At 41.4% G+C, this 20,786-nt stretch overlaps 1 protein-coding gene across 1 annotated transcript in view; it reads left to right on the top strand.

Annotated features, from left to right (window-relative positions):
- Positions 1 to 17,145, top strand: part of TRUB1 (TruB pseudouridine synthase family member 1) — a 68,634-nt gene extending 51,489 nt beyond the window's left edge. The window contains exon 9 of the mRNA XM_022568677.2: positions 3,146 to 17,145. Coding sequence (XP_022424385.1) covers positions 3,146 to 3,147 — 2 coding nt within the window. The 3' untranslated portion in view covers positions 3,148 to 17,145. The remainder of the gene's footprint in view (positions 1 to 3,145) is intronic.
- The last annotated feature ends 3,641 nt before the right edge of the window (positions 17,146 to 20,786 follow it).

A 20,786-nucleotide genomic window follows, 5' to 3' on the forward strand; every position in this document is an offset into this window, starting at 1 on the left:
TTGATCACGCAATAATTGATATCGAGGTAATTGGCTTGTCACTGGGAGAGAAGTAAGCTTACTCCCTACGCTAAATGAATCGGAGATGGATAAAAGACATCTGTGTGTGCTAAATACATTGAAAATATTTTTTTTAGAATATCTGCTGGAACCAACCATGCCACTGATCAAATAAAGATGCAGAACTGTAAAACAGACCCAGTTTATCAAAGCATTTTATTAAAAAAGTTTGTTTACTTTTTAAAAAATTTATTGAGGTATAGTTGATTTACAATATTATATAGGTTTCAGGTATACAACATAGTAATTCACAATTTGTAAAGCTTATACTCCATTTATAGTTATTATAAAATATTAGCTATATTTTCTGTGCTGTACAGTATATCCTTGTAGCTTATTTATTTTATACATAGTAGATTATATCTCTTAATCACCTACCCCTATCTTGCCTTTCCTCCCTTCCCTCTCCCTAAAAAGAATTTTATTTTTAACATTCTGCACTGACTCGCTGAATGAGCATTAATATGGAAGTTGCCTTTTCAAATGATGAACTCAATCTTCCCATTCAATGTAGGAACCTCTAATATTTAAAAAATAACTGGACCGGTTTTTTTTAGGCCTGGTTAGAGCTAAACGAGGAGATTAGTAGTTCTTTGCATAGAGGGTCAGAGTTAAAGTTGAGCTAATTCTGACATCTATTAACACGAAGCAAAATTAGTAGAGTATACCTGCTTGGACACCTTTATGGTTAAATTTATTTATTGAACCAACAGATGCAGTTTATATTGGGAATTTTTAACATATCAAAATGATCTTGGCTTAGCCTAGCCAAATAATATATTTTGTTTATGTTAACTATTTTCCTCAACAGGCTGATTTTAGCTGCTTGAAGAAAAGACATACACACAAATACATACATTTAGAAATTATATAATATCAAAATTCAGTCCTAAATGTCAGGGCGCAGAACTACATCCTAACAACAGAGATGCATATAAAATTTATATTTTTGTGTTTCAAAAATTACTCATAGGAATTTTATAATGATTTCTTGGATATGATACCAAAGGCACAGGCAACAGAAGAGATAAGAAGGCAAGTAGGACTTCATAAAATTTTAAAATTTTGTGCAACAATACACTTTCAACAGAATAAGAAGTCATCCCACAGAATGGGAAAGAATATTTGAAAATCATACACTTGATAGGGAACTAATATCCAGAATATATAAAGAACTCCTAAAACTCAACAACAACAAAAACAAATAACCCAATTCAAAAATGGGCAAAGGACTTGAATAGACATTTCTCCAAAGAAGACACACAAATGACCAATAAGTGCCTGAAAAAGATTCTCAGCATCACTAATCATAAGGGAAATGCAAATCAGAACTACAGTGGAATGCCATCTCATGCCCATTAGGATAGACACAATTAAAACAAAACAAAACAGCAAGTGTTGACCAGGATATGGAGAAATTGGATCCCTTGTGCACTGTTGGATGGGAATGTAAAATGTAAAATAGTACAGCTGCTGTGGAAAAGTGTGGTGATTCCTCAAAAAATTGAAACTAGAGCTACCATATGATCCAGCAATGCCACATCTAGGTATATACTCAAAAGAATTGAAAACAGAGTCTTGAAGAGATATCTGTATACCCATGTTCATAACAGCATGATTCACAATCATAGCTAAAACGTGGAAGCAATCCAAGTGTCGACAGATGAATAGATAAGGAAAATGTGGTTATACGTACAATGGAACATTTTTCAGGAAATAAAAAGTAAGGAAATTCTGATATATGCTACCACATGGATGAGCCTTGAGGACATTATGCTAAGTGAAATAAGCCAGTCACAAAATACAAGTACCATATGATTCCACTTATTTGAGGGACTTGGAGTAGTTGAAATCATAACAGAGACAGAAAGTAGAATGGTGGTCACCCGGGGCTGCAGGGAGGGGAAAAGGGGAAATTATTATTTAATGGGTACAGAGTTTCAGTTTTACAAGATGAAAAAAGTTCTGAAGATGGATGGTGGTAATGATTGCACAACATATGAATGTACTTAATACCATTGAACTGTACACTTAAAACCCATCAAGATAGTATATTTTATGTTATGTGTATTTTACAATTTTTAAAATTATTTTTAAAAATTGCTAGTAAGAAGAATATCAATAGTTCCCCAATCAACCCTCAATTACCTGAGGGAAAATTAACGTGGTTAAAGACTCAAAATGGCATAATGAAATATACCCAAAAGGACGGAAAAAAGGAATGAAGAGTAATACATGAGGACATTAGGGCACAGGCACCATGAGGGCTGGGAAATGAACTTGCTTTTGAATGAAAGCAAAAGGTAAGACTAACACGCAGAAGTACCACAAATTGATAGCTGAGCTCTTATGATGTAACTCTTCTAATCACTTGACATACATTAACTCATTTCATCCACACAGCAGCCCTCTGAGGCAGACATTATCATCCCCATTTTACAGATGAGGAACAGACCCAAAGAGACTGAGCAACTGGCCCAGTTTCATAGCTGACACGTGGTGGAGGTAGAATTTGAACCTGAAATTGACTCTGATCCATGTTCTCAGCCGCTTCATGAAGTGAATATCAACGTTGGCAGAAGTGGGCCCCAAATCTGCCTCTGTGTTTTCCAGTAGCCAAAACAGAAGGTGTGATCAGATCTCACTTTAATTAAAAAAAAAAAAAAAATCTCAAGGCAGAGAAATAGTGTGTGGTTGAACACACCCTGCTAGTGTGTGTTTGTGTATACCAACCTCACTGATATTTTCCAGGTGGCCCACGCATTTGTGCTCTAATGTCTTACAGAATAAAAATGGCCAGAGTTAAGGTGTGGTTTCTAGGCCCTGAGGTTCAGACTGAGCTTTTGTTTTTATTTTTCCTTGTAGACTTTATTTTTTAGAACAGCTTTGGATTACAGAAAAATTGAGAAAGCAGTACAGAGTTCCCATATACCCCACACCCAGAGTCCATGATTATTACCATTTTACATTAGTATGGTACATTTGTTACGATTGATGAACCAATACTAATACATTATTATTAACTCAGGTCCATCCTTCATTCAGATTTCCTTACTTTTTACCTAATGTCCTTTTTTTCTTCCAGGAATCCACGTGACGTTTGATTTTCATGGCCCCTTAGGCTCCTCTTGGCTAGGGCTGAGTTTTACTCTGCCTTAGGCAGAAAATGAGGATGTTAGCTTAGTTCCTTTGAAGCATCACAGCTCCATATTTTCAAGCGCTGTACAAAGAGCCTAATGTTATGATGGCTCATAACAGTGTTTCAAGGTGGTGAACATCTCTGTTTTCTGTGCCAACCGAAAAATCTGTTGCTTCGTCTCCTGCCAGATGACTGACTGGGTATGCAAGAGCATTTTTCCAGGTAAAGTATCTTTCCTGGGATTTCTTAAAATGCAGGCTTATATGCAATAATTGTTCAATTACAAGACTTATGTTCACATTTCATCCATTCTATTTTCACTGACTATATCTCCAACTCTGAAAAGTATGGTTTTAATCACTCAGAAAATTTAACATGACTGTAATTATTTTTTCGCCATCAGCTTCCCCTCCATCAACTCTTTCCCTTTTGCCAATTTGCTTATAAACACACTCAGGATTCCCCAAGCTTTAAAAAGCAAAGAAAAAGTTTCTTACTATCCAGTTACTGTCTGATTCCCTTGTTCCATTCATTGCTGGAATTCTTGAAAGTCTGGCCTGTATCATTATTTCTGTTTCGTTTCCATCTTTTTATTCCTTAATCCAGGATAGTCAGGCCTCCTCCTTCACTGCTTGAAACTTCTCCCTGAGGGTGACTCATAAGCTCCAAATCTAGTCACCCTGTCTTGCTTCTCTTCCTTCTTATGCTCTTAGAGTATCTGACTGTGGTGTTTATTTCCTCCTTTAGAGCGTCTCTCATTTGGTTTTCAGAACATGAAGTGATGAGGTTTTCTTTTCCCTTTCCAACCATGCCGTTATCTTTTCAGCTTCCCTTCCCCTCTCGTGTCCTCGATGTCATTGTTTCCCAGGATTGGCCTCACCTCTTTGTCTTCCCCAGGCCATCCTGTCCACACACGTGTTTATGACATTGTTATATCTATGTCAATAACTCCGGTCTTTCTCTAAAGCCCCAGTTTCCCATTTACAAAAGTCTGTAGACATTTCCAATTGAATATCTCTCTAATATATTTAACCTGCTGAATATCTAACAGATAGTCTTTCCCACCAAATCAGTTCTGCTTCAGCTTTTCCTGTTTCCTCTTGGTGATACCACACTTCTCCCAGGAGCCCAGACTTGAAACCTTGAATTTTTTCACAGCTTTCCTCTTATCTCCCATAATTAATCAGCAACTGCTATCAATTTTTCCTTGATAAAATCTTTCTATACTTCCTTTCCTGCTATTATAATTCATTCATTCATTCATTCATTCAGCAAATATTTATTGAGTGCTTACTATACACCAAACATTTTTGTTTTGTTTTCCTGTCTCTAGTTGGTCCCCTGCCAATCAATTCAAAAGTACTGCCAGGTGTATATTCAGAATATTCTATTCTGATTATCATCTCCATGCTTAGAAACATGCAACGGCTGCCCTTTGCCTACTGCAAAATACAGAAGCCCTCTGCAGAGTCCTAAGGGTTCCGTGGAGCTCCTTAAAGGTACCAAAGTATGTGAGATTAATGGGAGGAAGCACTTCAGCTACAGCAGCTCTGTCTGCTCCCATTTAATAATTGTCTTTAAAAGCTAAAAAAATGTTTTCAACACTACTGTTTTAGCCTTAGCCTAATACTTAATGCCGTCTTCAATCAAACTCTAAATGACTTTCCAGACAGACAATCCACTTTTTAACCAAATGAGACTACTGGTTGTCACCTATGGAAATCAAGTAATCCACCACCCCTTCAAGCCTTCGCTCCACCATCACCTTTTCCTGGGATGTCCTGTGCTCATCTAACCGTGTTGAATTCCATACCCTAACTTTTATTTTTTATTTTTTAAATTAATTAATTAATTTATTTATTTTTGTGGTACGCGGGCCTCTCACTGTTGTGGCCTCTCCCGTTGCGGAGCACAGGCTCCGGATGCGCAGGCTCAGTGGCCATGGCTCACGGGCCCAGCCGCTCCGCAGCATGTGGGATCTCTCCGGACCGGGGCACGAACCCGTGTCCCCTGCATCAGCAGGCGGACTCTCTACCACTGCGCCACCAGGGAAGCCCCATACCCTAACTTTTAAATGACAGCTCAAATTCCAAGAAGAGTGTTCCTTTTTCTGAACGTCTATGAACTTGGTTTCACAAATATTTTTGGCACTTATTACAATACTTAACTTGATTTTGTTATTTGTAAGTTCATTCCTTATATGCCCTTAGATGATCTCAAAGCGTTTTAGGCTCCTTGAAGGCAAAAGTGATGTTCTAAATAACTTTCTATCTTCCATAGTAGCTAACATAGTACCTCATCTGTCAAAAGCAAGGGATAGACATTTGTCGAATGAACAAATCTGTTTCCCTATGGTCTTGCCATGAAAGATCCTGTCAAAAAGAAAAAAAAAAAATTTGTAAAGTCAGTCTTTTGTGTGTATTCATGTAAAGGAGAGCAAGAGAAAAGAAAATGAGAAACCATGAAAACGAGGGGTAAGTAAGAATAATATGTAGAAAAACCATATTTTCTTATTCAGGAGCATCCATGAAGGTAAATTGGGTAAGCAATAATCTTTCTTCACTTCGTATTTAGTTCACTTTTTTTTCACCTTAGTTTTGATGAATTCACATAGGAGACATTAAATTATTAAAGTTTTCAGTATCCCTGGAGATAAGAAGGGCTGCTATGTTCATTAGATAGATAGGGAAGCTCAAATTATCAGTGACTTAAACAAGGACACATGGCATAGAAATGAAGCATAAACCTCCAGGTGTGGGTTATAGAATTTGGATTCCCAGCTTGTGACTCTTCACCTTTTGTCTCTCTCCCCAAAGTTCTGATCTTTTCTTGTGCATAGGAAAATCATGTTTGTTTCTCACCATCCTGAGGATTACAACAGCCCCTTTAAAGCCTCCTTTATACATTCAATAACATCAGCAGCCAGTGCTCTTTGAGCACTTACTGTATATCATCATGTACACACACGGTTCCCACTTTAACACAGAGAGTCCGCAGCACTGTACTCTCAGCAGGTCCCACCAAGACCCCGCTGAAGCGGGTGGCATAAATGGCTAAGCGCCGCCATGCTGATCTTGAGTACTCGGGATGCAAATGATGTCTTTCATCACTTTTTGCTGGCTTATTTTTTTGCCCATGGGGGAGTGGCTATTGCATCCATGTTATATCCATGTATTGTTGGACGGTGAGCATCCCTTGGCTTTTTCCAAGCAGAACTTATAGCTGATGACAAGCTGTTGCTGAGAAAATGAAAATTTTTTCTGAATTCAGTTCTGCATGGAAACAGTTGACCAATTTTCATTGTTGCTGCAATGTAGCTCTGTTGCTCTTGGTTGATTTTGAGTAATAGCTTCACTTGTGTAGCAAAGAGATTTTATTTGAAGTCCATTCAGAGATTTGGTTCAACAAACTGGACTACAGGTTTCAGAAAATCTCTTTTGAACCTTCCAATAATAGACTTTTTCATCTATTATTCCTGGAACACTTTATCCTTCACAGCCAAGCATGTGGATAGCTTTGTTGTTCACTGTGTTCTATGTTTGCCGTTATGACCTACATTTTCAACTTGGGATAAAGGATAAAATTTCTTTTATTTTACTGATTAATTACTTGAATTTCCACTTTCCTTCATCAGCAGGAAGCCCAATATCTTCTTGAAAATTTCCTTTTCTCAGTCCAGGAACTTACTTGGTCTGTAAGGGGTCAGTCTTCTTTCTTAATATCAGAGAAAAAAAGAACTGTAGCTATTGTCATCTGCAAAATATCACTTTGGAAAACTGGTCCTATGTAGATCTTTGGACCCTTGTCCACTAGGTAATGGTGCACTGGCCAGGCCAGCTTCCTGTTCAGGCTGCAGTCGTGTTCCATGTTTAACTTGTAAGTTACAGCAGGTACTGAGTAATCAACTATACACAGCTGCTAGAGCAGTAGAGACTACCAGCTGGTTATTAGTCCTGATAACAGTCCTTTTCAGTTCCTCTGCAGATGGTCAGCCCTATTCCACCAGAGAACTCCCACCATGCTGAAGTGGCTGAATCTGGGGGCGCCTCCAGCCTGGACCACATGCTGTACTAGAACCAGCCCACCTCCAGAGCTGTGGAAGAGCTGGATCACCATTCTATTTTTTTTTTTTGCGGTACGCAGGCCTCTCACTGTTGTGGCCTCTCCCGTTGCGGAGCACAGGCTCCGGACGCGCAGCCTCCGGATGCGCAGGCTCAGCGGCCATGGCTCACGGGCCCAGCCGCTCCGCGGCATGTGGGATCTTCCCGGACCGGGACACGAACCCGCGTCCCCTGCATCGGCAGGCGGACTCCCAACCACTGTGCCACCAAGGAAGCCCCTGGATCACCATTCTTGACAGCCTTTCTTCAAGGTATTTTATTTCGGGGGTATTTTTACTTTTAACAGCCACAGGGATTATTTAGACTCTTGGGGCACAGGAGTGGAGTGCCTTTACTTCCAGAATGCCCCCGTATTAGTAGTGTCCTAGGGCTGCCATAACAAAGTACCACTGGGTGGCTTAAAACAACTGACATTTATTCTCTCACGGTTGTGGAGGCTAGAAGTCTAAAGTCAAGTTGTCGGCAGGGCCATGCTCCCTCTGAGACACGTAGAGGAGAATCCTTCCTGGCGCCTGGCAGTTTGCTGGCAATCCTTGGAATTTCTTGCTGTTCTCCCCTCCTGTGTCTCTGTGTCTCTCCTAAACTTCTTATAAGAACAACAGTTATTTTGGATTAAGGGCCCCGCCTTACCTTTGACTTCATTTTAACTAATTCCATCTGCAATGACCCTATTTCCAAATAAGGTCACATTCTGAGGTACTGGAGTTAGGACTTCAGCATATCTTTTGGGGAGACACAATTCAACCCATAACAGCCCCTGTGCTATTTTGCAAATACATACACCTCCCCTTCCCAAAGTTCTTCATAGCTGAAAGCAACTCTTATACCAAGAAACAAAATACCATGTTATGTAAGCTTCACCTAGGATAATAGGTCCCTGCTTGCCTGCACTTCCGTAAGCCTCAGAACCACCCAGGAAACTCAGTATTAAGACAAAGAAGGTCCTCTCCAAGGAGACTTTCTGTTACTGCCTGTCCAGTGAATTTCTCTTGGGAGAAAAAAATCAAAGTAAATTTTACCCCCCTATGTATCATATCAGACTTGGTTGGTCAAAGAAATTAGCTACATGAATACATACCAGATGGAAGCTTTCCTCTGCTTTTCTGCCCCAATAGAATCTAGGGAAATTGTCAGAACTCTTGTTTTAATTAAGAAAATTAAGATTCAGAGAAGTGAAGTGGCTGTCCAGGTCAGTCAAATGGTAAGTGACAGAACTGTGATTAAGAATCCTCACATCTTCATAGCTCTGAACACCAGACCATGCTAAATTCCGTCCATCTTTTCCAAAACCCAGCTGAAGACCCTCAACTTCGAAGACAGTATTTTTTGCTTCCATTGATGGATCATTGATCTAGGAAAGTGAGGTTAGCATGAGATCATAAAAGGCTTGAATGAGAGCCAGAGGAGTTTAGATCTTATTTAGCAGGAAGTGAAGACTTTTTTAAAGAGGAGAATGACATGATTGGGATTGAAGTTTTGGACGATTAATCTGTAGGGTATATTCAAGTATGAAAGAGGAGAATCAAGGGGGCGCATTAGGAGACCAGTAAGAAAGTTCAGGAAAGAGGAAGTACACAATGAGACAAGGGCATTGGCAGAAGTCAAAGATGGTTCCAAGGTTTGAGCCTTTAGGAGGCAGAGCTTCTTTAAAAATAGGGAACACAAAAGTGGCTGACCTGGGAGGGAAGGTGAATTCAACACTGGGGATACAGAGCATGATGTCCTGATTATGTGCTCTAAAGAGATGTCCCACTGAAAGTATATGCCTTTTAAAATGAGGGGATAGAGATTCTAATTTTGGTCTTTCTTCGGTAGGCACACCCCACAGCCCATGTCCAAAGGCACGTACACCCTTGTTGTTGCGCTGGGACCTCTTCACTCACCGAGTAGCAGTTTACCAACTCTCGTGTGCCATGCCCTGTTCCGGGAGCTGGGGGTGTGAAAATGACTGATACCATTCTAGGCCTCAGAGTCGAATAGATGATCTCATGGCGTAAGGGCTCTGCTAGAGATGAACAGTGGGAGCTACGGAGATGGACAGAAGGTGTGGGACAAGGGTGTCCATAGAGGCTTCCAGGGAGGTGACCCTGAGCCAGGTTGTAAAGGAGGACTCAGAGCTGTGTTGGAGGAGAAGTGAGTGAGGGTTTTCTACACTGAGGTCATAGAGCAAAAGCAGAGAGGGAGAGGGGACGGATACCTGGGAAACTGCAGGTGGGCCAGGGAGGGGATTGGGAGGGTACAAAGGCCAAGGTGAAGACTGGACCACAGTGAGAACAAAAATGGCTCCAGACCAAGTGAGGAAGTGGAAGACCAGGAAGGAAGAGAGGGGATCATCAAAAATAGAATTTCAGGGCTTCCCTGATGGCGCAGCGGTTGAGAGTCTGCCTGCCGATGCAGGGGACACAGGTTCGTGCCCCGGTCCGGGAAGATCCCACATGCCGTGGAGCGGCTGGGCCCGTGAGCCATGGCCGCTGGGCCTGCGCGTCTGGAGCCTGTGCTCCGCAACGGGAGAGGCCGCAACAGTGAGAGGCCCGCATACCACAAAAAAAATTTTAAAAAGTAGAATTTCAATCTTAGAGAACATAAAGTTTTCATGCTTATAGGAACCATCAAAGGCCGTTCTCCTCCAGCCACCTCAATTTACAGTTAAACAAATAAAGCCCAGAAAGCTTAGATGGTTTGCTCAAGGTCACACAGATAAGCTAGGACTAAAGCTCCCAGATTAATGTCCGAGCTCCTGTCTCCCCAGTGAAGAAAACTAAGACTCAGAAAAAGAGAATGGCTTGCTCCAGTCACCCAGTCCATTAGCAGCACTTTTGGGTTCTTAGCCCGGTGCTCTTTCCTCCACCCCATTGCTCAGTGCTACAGACTGAGTGCATCGCCCCAGTAAACCTAATCCTCAGTGTGATGGCATTTGGAGGTTGGGCCTTTGGGAGATGATTAGGTCATGAGGGCACAGCCGTCATGAATGGATCTGGGCCTGTGTAAGAGAGACCCCAGAGTGTTCCTTCACCCCTTCTGCCACATGAGGACTGTGAGGTCTTAGTCGTCTATGAACCAGGGAATGGGCTCTCATCAGACACCAAATCTGCAGGCACTTTGATCTTAGACTTCTGAGCTTCCAGAACTGTGAGAAATAAATTTCTGTTGTTTATAAGCCTATGGCATCCTGTTATAGCAGCCCAAGCGACTAACAAAGTCACAGAGGTGAAGCAACTGTGAGAAATCACAAGAACAATGCCACAGTCATGCCTGTGATGTGACTGAGAGGAGGCCAAGACAAAGGTGCTGAAAAATAAGAGTTTGACGAGCTGTGAGCCCAGCGTGTGGGGAACACGATTAGCAGGGATGTTGGAAAGTCTTCCAGAATAACAGCAGAGAAAAAGACCATGAGCCGTGTTCTAGAATCATCCAGGAAGCTGAGAAAGTGTTCCAGAGGTAGAAGAGAATGGAGAATGGGTGGAATGTGCAAACAATGAGGGCTACCTAAGAGCAGCCATTATTGCAAAACAGAGGTGGGAGGAGAGTCTGGAAGGGGTGGTGGGAAGCTAGGTCCCCTGAGGTCTCCTAAGGAGATACTGACAAAGTGGTCATAGAGAGGAGTTAGAAACACAGAGAGGGAAAATCTCAGGACATAGAGTATAAGATTAGAAGCTCTAACTAGCAGAGCACGAGGAAAGGTGCTGTTGAGCCCCAAAGGAAGGAGAATGTAGCTGGAGGGGGCGGGGAGAGGGGGTTGAAGGTAGGATGGTACTTTTTTGAAAGTGGAGTTAGAAGAAGGCAGAATTCGAGGAGTCACTGGATGCCTGTGCTTATGATCAGCGTGACACCGTTATTATGTCAGTTATTAGCCAGTTACTGGGCCAAGTGCCTGAGATGCTTGTCTATTACCCCTTGCCAGATCCCTCTGAGGCAGGTACAATTATCCTCATTTTTCAGATGAGGAAATTGAGTCACAGAGAGGTTAAATAACTCACCCAATATTACAGAGCTCGTAAGAGATAAAGCCAGGATTTGAACTCCATTTGACTCCAGAGTCCAAGCTTGTGACTACTGTGCTTTACATCCTCTACAAAAGGGGTCAGCACAAGAAGAACTGAGGTGATGGCAATGACCAGCCCTAAAATTATGATAGGCTGTTAAGTGTCTGTAAAACTTATTCCTTAGGACTTGGAAGGATAACATGGGTTTGCATCCCATCTCTGCTATTAGTAGCTTAGTGACAGGATAAATTACTTAAACTAACCAAACTGACCTTAGCTTTCTATAGAGATGCTGTAATGAAAGTAATAATCAAGGTACCAGTTTTAGCAGAGCACCTGTAGTGTTTCTATTAAAATATAAATCACATCCTGTCATTGCTCTGCTCAAAATCATCCAGTAGCTTCTCAACTCAGAGTAAAAACTGGTCTTTACCATGGCCTGCAAGATCCTAGACTATCTGGTCTTTGACCTCACCTGCTGTTTCTAGTTCCCTCCCTTACTTGTTCCAGTCACATTTGGGTCTCCTTTGTGTTCCTTGAAGACACCACGTGCTTTCTTTGCCTGGGATACTTCCCCTCAGATATCTTAGTTCGTTCCCTAACTCCCAATTCATGGATCAAATGTCTCAGTGAAGTCTTCTCTCTCACCCCTAAGTGAAAATGTACTCTATTCCTTTCTCCACCACTCCAGTTATCTTTTGCCATGTAACAAGTCTCCCCCAAAATTTAGTAGGTTAAAATGTCAACAAACATTTTATTCTCATGGTTTCTGAGGGTTAGGAATTCTGGAAGGGCTCAGCTGGGAGGTTCTGGTTTTTGGATCTCTTATATAGTTGTAGTCAAATGGTGGCTAGAACTGGAACAAAGCAGGGTTCAAGTAGCTGGGGCCATCTGCATATGTCTGTCTCTGTTTCTCTCTCTTCATACAGACTCAGGGCCCCTCCATGCAGTCTCTCCACTTAGGCTAGTTTGAGCGACCTTGCAACATGGTGGCCTCAGGGCAGTGAGCTGTTTATATGGTGGCGGAGGCTTCGTAGGTGAGCATTCCAGCAAGTAAGGTGGGAGCTACAGTGTCTCATGATCTAGCCTCTAGCCTTGGAATTCACATGGCATCACTGCCACATATTCTATTGGTTGAAAAGGCACAAAACCCCATCCAGTTTCAAGGGGAGGAAACAAAGAACCCATCTCTTAATTGGAGAAGGGTCAAAGTCACATTGTAATCAGAGCCTGTAGGATGGGAGATATTGTTGACGCCACCTGTGAACAATTCAACCAGCCACACCTCTTTTACTTTCTTCTTCTCACCTAACACCTATTTAATTGACTTGTCTTCTATGTTGCCTGTCTTCCTACACTAAAATGCCAGCCTGTTTTGTTCACAGCTCTAGCCCCAGAGCCAAGAACAGAGCCTGGCACACAGTACTCAATAAGTGCTTATCGAATGAATGAATTATGTCTACCAATCCTAACAATAGGTGTCTAAATTAGATGTTAACGCAACCATTTTACAGATGAGGAAAATGAAGGTCAGGCAGGTTCAGTAACTTCTGCAGGTTCACTCAGCTACAAAAGGGAAGAGCTGGCATTTAAATGATGTCTTGCTCTTTCAACTATTCCAGGCTGCCCATCACATGATGGCACCTCTTTGGACTCCCCTCCACCCTCTACCCCCACCCCTGCAGGAGACACACAGCCACAGTCCACCACTGAAATTCAGTTTGGCCCCAGTTGGGTGCTCTCAAGCTGAGAGCAAAGCAATTGCACTTTAAATCCCCTTACAGCAGATACTTTGGAGCATGTTCGGGGTAACCGGCATATTTTGCGTTCAACTCTTATGTCTGGTTTGCTGCAAAAAGGCAATTAACTGAAAGGTTAGGAGGCTTTTTAAATGGCCAACTCAAACTTTTGGCTTATTTTTTGCCTTGCTGTCTTTATAGGCATTTTACCAATATCTATCTCTATTTCCCTTAGGGAGCCCTCAGATCTGTGATATTTGAGATAATAAAGGCTCTCCATTGGCCCTTTAAAAGGTTTGTGGTAAAACTGCACCATTAACATTCACAGTTCCTCATTTATGAGGCCGAATTGCACTTATTTCCATATTCCTCACTGTTTCTCCAACAAGGATTTCACATAATAGTGTTTGAAGGCTAAAGACTTCAAAGCAAATTCTTTACCATTTTTGTCTTGAAAAATATTCAGTATTTGTATAATTAAAGTTAAGTCTTCTTAGAGAAATGACAACTCAAATAATCTTAAATGTACCTCCAAGAAAGAAGCTGTCAAAATGACATTTAGCTGTACAGTCACATTCTCTAAGGCCTTTTCTTCTCCTCCTGATTTCCTGTAATCTTTGAAGGTTATGTCATGGCTGACTTCAGATCACTTTCTAAATTATTATGACCTCCTTTCAGTGTGAGTTCTGAGGGTGAGGAGTTCTATCTTCCCTTTGCTCCAGATTTTGTCTATTGCACTGTTTCCAAGCAGTTAAAACAAAAGCCAAAAACAAACAAAATCTTCCTCGGTCCCGATTTCCCCACTATCTAACCATCCTGTTTCTCTTTTCCTTGGCACTAAAGGTTTTTAGCAAGTCTGTCTCCATTTTCTCATCTCCTAAATTATATGGCAAAGATTTGCCGATGACCTCCAATCTCATTGGCAAATTTAAAAGAAATTTTCAAGTTTTCTTTCTTTTTTTCTTTTTTTAAAATCTTTATTGAGTATAATTGCTTTACAATGGTGTGTTAGTTTCTGCTGTATAACAAAGTGAATCAGCTATATGTATATATATATATATATCTCCCCATATCCCCTCCCTCTTGTGTCTCCCTCCTACCCTTCCTTTCCCAACCCTCTAGATGGTCACAAAGCACCCAGCTGATCTCCCTGTGCTATGCGGCTGCTTCCCACTGGCTATCAGTTTTACTTTTGGTAGTGTATATATGTCCATGCCACTCTCTCACTTCATCCCAGCTTACCCTTCCCCCTTCCCATGTCCTCAAGTCCATTCTCTACGTCTGCATCTTTATTGCTGTCCTGCCCCTAGGTTCTTCAGAACCTTTTTTTTTTTTAAGGTTCCATATATATGTGTTAGAATACCGTATTTGTTTTTCTCCTTCTGACTTACTTCACTCTGTATGACAGACTCTAGGTCCATCCACCTCACTACAAATAACTCAATTTCGTTTCTTTTCATGGCTGAGTAATAGTCCATTGCATACATGTGCCACACCTTCTTTATCCATTATCTGTTGATGGACACTTAGGTTGTGTCCATGTCCTGGCTATTGCAAATAGAGCTGCAGTGAACATTGTGGTACATGACTCTTTTTGAATTATGGTTTTCTCAGTGTATATGCCCAGTAGTGGGATTGCTGGGTTGTATGGTACTTCTATTTTTTAAGGAACCTCCATACTGTTCTCCATAGTGGCTGTATCAATTTACATTCACCCCAACAGTGCAAGAGGGTTCCCTTTTCTCCACACCCTCTCCAGCATTTATCGTTTGTAGATTTTTTGATGATGGCCATTCTGACTGGTGTGAGATGATACCTCATTGTAGTTTTGATTTGTATTTCTCTAATGATTAGTGATGTTGGGCATCCTTTCATGTGTTTGTTGGCAATCTGTATATCTTCTTTGGAGAAATGTCTGTTTAGGTCTTCTGCCCATTTTTGGACTGGGTTGTTTGTTTTTTTGATATTGAGCTGCATGAGCTGCTTGTAAATTTTGGAGATTAATCCTTTGTCAGTTGCTTCGTTTGCAAATATTTTCTCCCATTCTGAGGGTTGTCTTTTCGTCTTGTTTATGGTTTCCTTTGCAAAAGCTTTTAAGTTTCATTAGGTCCCATTTGTTTATTTTTGTTTTTACTTCCATTTCTCTAGGAGGTAGGTCAAAAAGGATCTTGCTGTGATTTATGTCATAGAGTGTTCTGCCTATGTTTTCCTCTAAGAGTTTTATAGTGTCTGGCCTTACATTTAGGTCTTTAATCCATTTTGAGTTCAAGTTTTCTTTTTAATTGAGTGTCCCCTGTCTACATTTCCAGTTTTTACTTCATGCTTCTCACTTTGCACTCTCCTCAGTGCTTGAGCATCCCCTCATCTAGGATGTCTTCAGATTAGTTGCACAGTTAGTATCGTAATGCGTGTATTCTTGTACACGGGCTTGCTAAGACATTGATGGAGAAGAGGAGGAAGCTGGAAGTAGGTCAAACCAAAGCTAGGGAAATTAACCCATCTCCAGGGAGGGGGACCTGGCAGCGTAACACTTGGTATTCAAAAGGGCTTGGAAAACTTGTGCTAGACCTGGACCAGTACTACTTCTTAGGGTCCAATCCAGTCAGTGTTCAGTAGGGATTTCCAGGCAATACCTCTATTCATTCAATGAGAATTTACCATGTGTCTATTCTGTATTAGGCATTGTGCTAGGCACAGGGGTTGCTAGGATAAGTAAACACAGTAACTGTCCCAAAGTTGCTAACAGGGGAAGTAAAGAGACAGAAAAGTGAGCAGGCAAGTGCAAAAAAATATATATGCCCATGGAGGTAAACATTATTAACTTTTTTTAATCAGATGCTCACTCGAGGGTTTGATATGGGACTTGTTGAGTATTTTATTGGAGAAGTATGATATTTATTGGTTTTCATAGTTAAACACACGAATAAATAAATGCATTGGTATTTTTATAAATAGCTGTTAAGAGCTACTAGAAACCTGGGAACTCAAAATGTTGCCACGCTACTTCCTCTAAGACCTTTTATTTTATTTTGCACATTTCTTTACCTATACAAACACCACTGTTGTCTTACTGCTTAGTCTTTTTAAACCTCACATCCTTTCATCATCTCTTAATTATTCATTCCCATCCATTAATTCTCCTGACCAGAATGAGACAAAAATGGCAGAATGTCTAATTAGGGAGAGTAGTTTTTTTTTTTAATTTATTTAAATTAATTTATTTATTTTGATTGTGCTGGGTCTTAGTTGCAGCATGCATGCGGGTTCTAGTTCCCTGACCAGGGATCGAACCCGAGCCCCCTGCGTTGGGAGTGTGGAGTCTTACCCACTGGACCACTAGGGAAGTCCCGACAGTAGATTTTTGATAGGCAGTATTCAGAAGTAGAAGGAAATAGTTAAGGCAGATTTGATGAACAACAACAAAAAGCGAATAATTTTATAGTATAACAACTTCTAGCCATACGTTTAAAAACATTTTACTACATCAAGAGATGTGTCTGAAAAGGAAGAAACAAAAACTGTCGTAAACAATTTAGAAAATAACGAGAACAGTGAATTTTTAAACTTATGGGGTGTGGTCAAAGCTGTGCTTATTGTCAAATTCATAATCTTAAATGCTTTTATAATGTAAAGCATAGGTGTTAGGCTTAGTTAGACCTGGATGCAAATCCCAGTAATGTCACTTATTGGATGACCTCAAATGACTTTGCCTCTCTCAGCCTCTGTTTCTCCACATATAAGACAGAATAATAATGGCTTGCATTAAGGAATAAACTTATGAAGTGTCAAGAATAGTGTCTAATATGAAATAGGTACTTAACAAGTAGTAGCTGCTACTGAAGATTTATTTGCGTTATAGTTTTGTACTACAAATTATTAAATAAAAATTTAAGGGCTTCCCTGGTGGCACAGTGGTTGAGAGTCCGCCTGCCGGTGCAGGGGACACGGGTTCGTGCCCCGGTCCGGGAAGATCCCACATGCCGCGGAGCGGCTGGGCCCGTGAGCCATGGCCGCTAGGCCTGCGTGTCTGGAGCCTGTGCTCCGCAACGGGTGAGGCCACAACAGTGAGAGGCCCGCATACCGCCAAAAAAAAAAAAAAAATTTAACAACTAAAACTTGTAAATATTCTTAATGATTCAAAAGCTTTGCTCTCATCTAAATGTGTCTTCATTTAAGAAATTCATCTTTGTTCATTTATTCTGACTTGATATGAGTGCTTCTGGCAGCTCTTAATTAAGCTCTCACAGATTTTATATCATTGGTTATGTGATAAACACATTATTTAATAAAATAATATTCTTGCTTCCTTTTGGGGAATTTCCTCCATTGAAACAGTTTAGACACAGCAATATTAAGCATCAAATCTGATTGGCAACAGTTTCAGATGTTTTCAAAGGATTTTTAATTTGAGAAGGGGTCCACTTGGGTTATTTAGATTCTGAGAACTGAAACTGCTTTGTTAGTTCTGTTTTTCTGGCTTCTGGGAGAGGAGGAGATATGAATTCAATTAGCACCTTGGTGTTTTCTTTATCCTTCATTTCAGTAGGAGAGATGCTTCACATGCACAGTGGTGTCAGGTTACATCAAAACAGGGGGGAACAGTTTCTTGGTTTTTAATTTTCTATGGAAAAGGAAAGGCACCCATTTTGTTCTGCTCTAATTAGTATGAGAGCTAGTGCATGACTTTTGAGAGCAGGCAGATGCTTTGAAGGCGGTATGACACAGGTTTTCGTTAATCTCTGTGCAGGATTTTTGCTGCAAACTGTCGAGACTGGAGGTAACAGATCAGGAAGACAAGCAATCACAGAGCCTTAACCAACCCAAGCCAGGATTTATAAAGAACAAGTCAAGAGGGTTAGAAAATAGAATTCTCATAACCTCCCACTTTCTTATACATCAGAAAGACAAAGTTGATTATTTTAATTGGAATTTAGAAATTAAAAAAAAACTATTTTAAAGTCAGTAACAAGCTTAATTATAAAGACATTTACTGTGAAAGCGCTGGGATTAACTCTAGTTCACCAACCCCTCTTCTGGAGGAAGCCAGAAATGGAACCATGTAGAATGTTCATTCCACCATCAAATCTTTGCTTCTCTAATGAGGAAGCAGGCCCACAATGGTAAACTGTGGATTAAATGACTAATTAGTGCTCTGGTTCTTTTATTAAGCACTGAAATCTTGACTCAGTAATAAATTTGTCCAATGAAAGGAGCATCCCTGACATGCTGGTTCTAACTGGTGTTCTCCAAAGGGCCTGCACATCCTATACACACACCTGGAGGGGACTTCACCTCCACTGCTGAGAGAGCAAAGCCTAAAATGTTGTGAGTGACATTCTGAGGCTCCTGTCCTAGCAGCACTCATGTGCCTGAGCTTCAGCAAGGCCACCTGGGGTCTGTCTCGCTCAGATGTTCCATCCATCTAATTCACTGAGCGCTTCATTCTAGTTACCTGAACACCTACTTTGTCTATAAGGCGCTATGGAAGTGCGTAAAGATTCATCCGAGATGAATGAAATTCTGATATTCCACCATATCCTGTAAACCAACACTTTGGGAAATTTTTTACATGTGCCTAAGTTCCAGGGCTTCCTTTAGGCTAGAAGTCACAAACTCACACGCCTGCAGAGGCCTAGCTGACAACATAAGTGAATGATTTTGGCTGGATGTAAAACAATTATGGCCGAGTGGGTGGGAGCGAGGGCTGCTGCCAGCTGGAGAGCTCACACTTGTTTTAAAGGGGCAGCTGCTACTCATTTTCCAGCCAATTGTGTTCCCATGTAGAAATGCAGGCTGAGTATGGCCAGTACTGAAGCTTTCTCAGGAAAAGCCAGAAATCTCGATTTTCGTGTAAAATCTCTCAAATTTCCAAAAGGACTGTACAGGCCAAATGTACCCCGCTCAGTTTGCAGGCTCTCACTTAGCCACGTGCAGGACGGTCACAGAGAGCCGCGAGCAAAGCCCTTGTAATCGTTCTTTTTCCTTCCTCCTTCCTGCCTTCCTGTAGCCTTTCTTCTCCCTGCAGCCCCCTTGGGGCCCCAGGCCCAGGTGCAGTGAACATTCCAGAGAGGAACACTGGGTGTCAACCGCGGATGCGGTATAAACAACGTTGAGATCCATTACTCTTGTGGTAAGCACCGTGCTGTAGATTTTTAATTTTATAAAGGGCAATACTGATGATTTGCTTCTTTCAGGGAAGAGCTCTATCAGTTTTGGTAAACACTTCGAGGCTGAGACGCATTGAGAGAGTTGTGCAGGGATGCACGGTAACGAGTCCCATTTTGAAATGAGTGAAAAAATCATCAAGTGTCACATGAAACTCACTGCCTGAAGGGTTTCATTAGTATTAAAACTGAGTTTAAAAAATTCTAAAGGGACCGATGGGCCAGCCATTAAAAGACCTGCATGTGACCTTTCTCCTCTCTCTCTCTCTCTCTCTCTCTCTCTCTCTCTCTCTAAGAGGTAATGGGACTGTAAGAACAAATAAGTACATACAGACAGTTGTCTATTGTATTTAAAATATTGCCTATTATACAGGCATTAGGTGGTGATGGTTAAGAATCCACTGTGGGGAGCAGATTAGGAGTCAGTGAGAGATGGGTAACAGGAGGAATGAAAGGAATCAGAGGAAGAGAACGGTCCAGATGCCCATAAACAGAGACTAGAAAAGTAGAATCAGCAGAGCATCAAAGGGCATGGGATTGAAGGGTAGTGTTACATATATTATTGTGAGAGCTGACTTTGGGTACAAAATAGGAAGGTAAATGAAATCAATAGGGGATGATGGAGAATAGTTAGGTGTGAAGGGATTCTGGATAATAACGTAAACATATGTAAACGCACACAGTGTTATACTGAAAGATGGTTAGCACCTGGCTCTCCTAGGGGTGGAGGGAAGTCCTAACCTGTAGCATTTGCTTATTTTTGCCGTGTAAATATTCCCGCTATGACTGGTTTCAAGCTATCAACGTGAAGTTACTGAAAGCAGAGTTGGGAAGAGATGTGCATGACTGGTCCCCAGCCAAGGAGGAAAGTAAGGAATGTGAAATCAACAAGGTCAAAGAAAACTCGAGATCTTGAGGTGCTTCAGGTCTGAGGGGTGATAAGCCACTAAAGAGTGGCTGTACTGAGGGTGGCTGTAGGAGTGACTGCAGAGGTCCTGAAGCTGAAGAGCTGGAAACAGAGGTTAGGAAGCACCTGAAATCTATGAGGGTGAGCATAGGTGGGGTGGAGGATGGCATTTTTGATCCAGGTCCAGACGCCACAGAAGGAAGTGTGACATTGTGCTCGAGGCCAGCAGATACTGGAGTCGGGTCTCATGTGATGTTGTAGGCTGTCATTCATCACCCATATTGAGCCTCTTCTGTGGGCCTGACACCGTGTGGATTATAAAGATGCAGATGACAATAGTCCTGTCCATTTACTAGGGAAATGAGGCCAGTACACCGGTATTATGGAGTATCTTGAGACTGGTACAGATAAGGTATGCTATAGGTTAAAAGATGAGGCTCTTTATATTAATGATAGATGCTACTTATCAGAGCCTTTAGAATGTGCCTAGCATTGTGTTAAGTTTCCCTGCATTCCATTTAATCTTTAGAACAACCCATTTCATAGATGAGGAAATTGAGTCCAAGGTCACACATTTTTGGCAAGTGGCAGAACCAAGCCTGGAACACAGGTCTTTCTAATGCCAAAAAGTCTGTCCCCCAACCACTGAGCATACTGCCCTTCCCCACCCTTA

This window comes from Delphinapterus leucas, chromosome 16 (assembly GCF_059928025.1).
Source record: "Delphinapterus leucas isolate spDelLeu-1000000601 "Yukka" chromosome 16, BTC_Dleu_Yukka2, whole genome shotgun sequence".
NCBI classification, from domain to species: domain Eukaryota; kingdom Metazoa; phylum Chordata; class Mammalia; order Artiodactyla; family Monodontidae; genus Delphinapterus; species Delphinapterus leucas.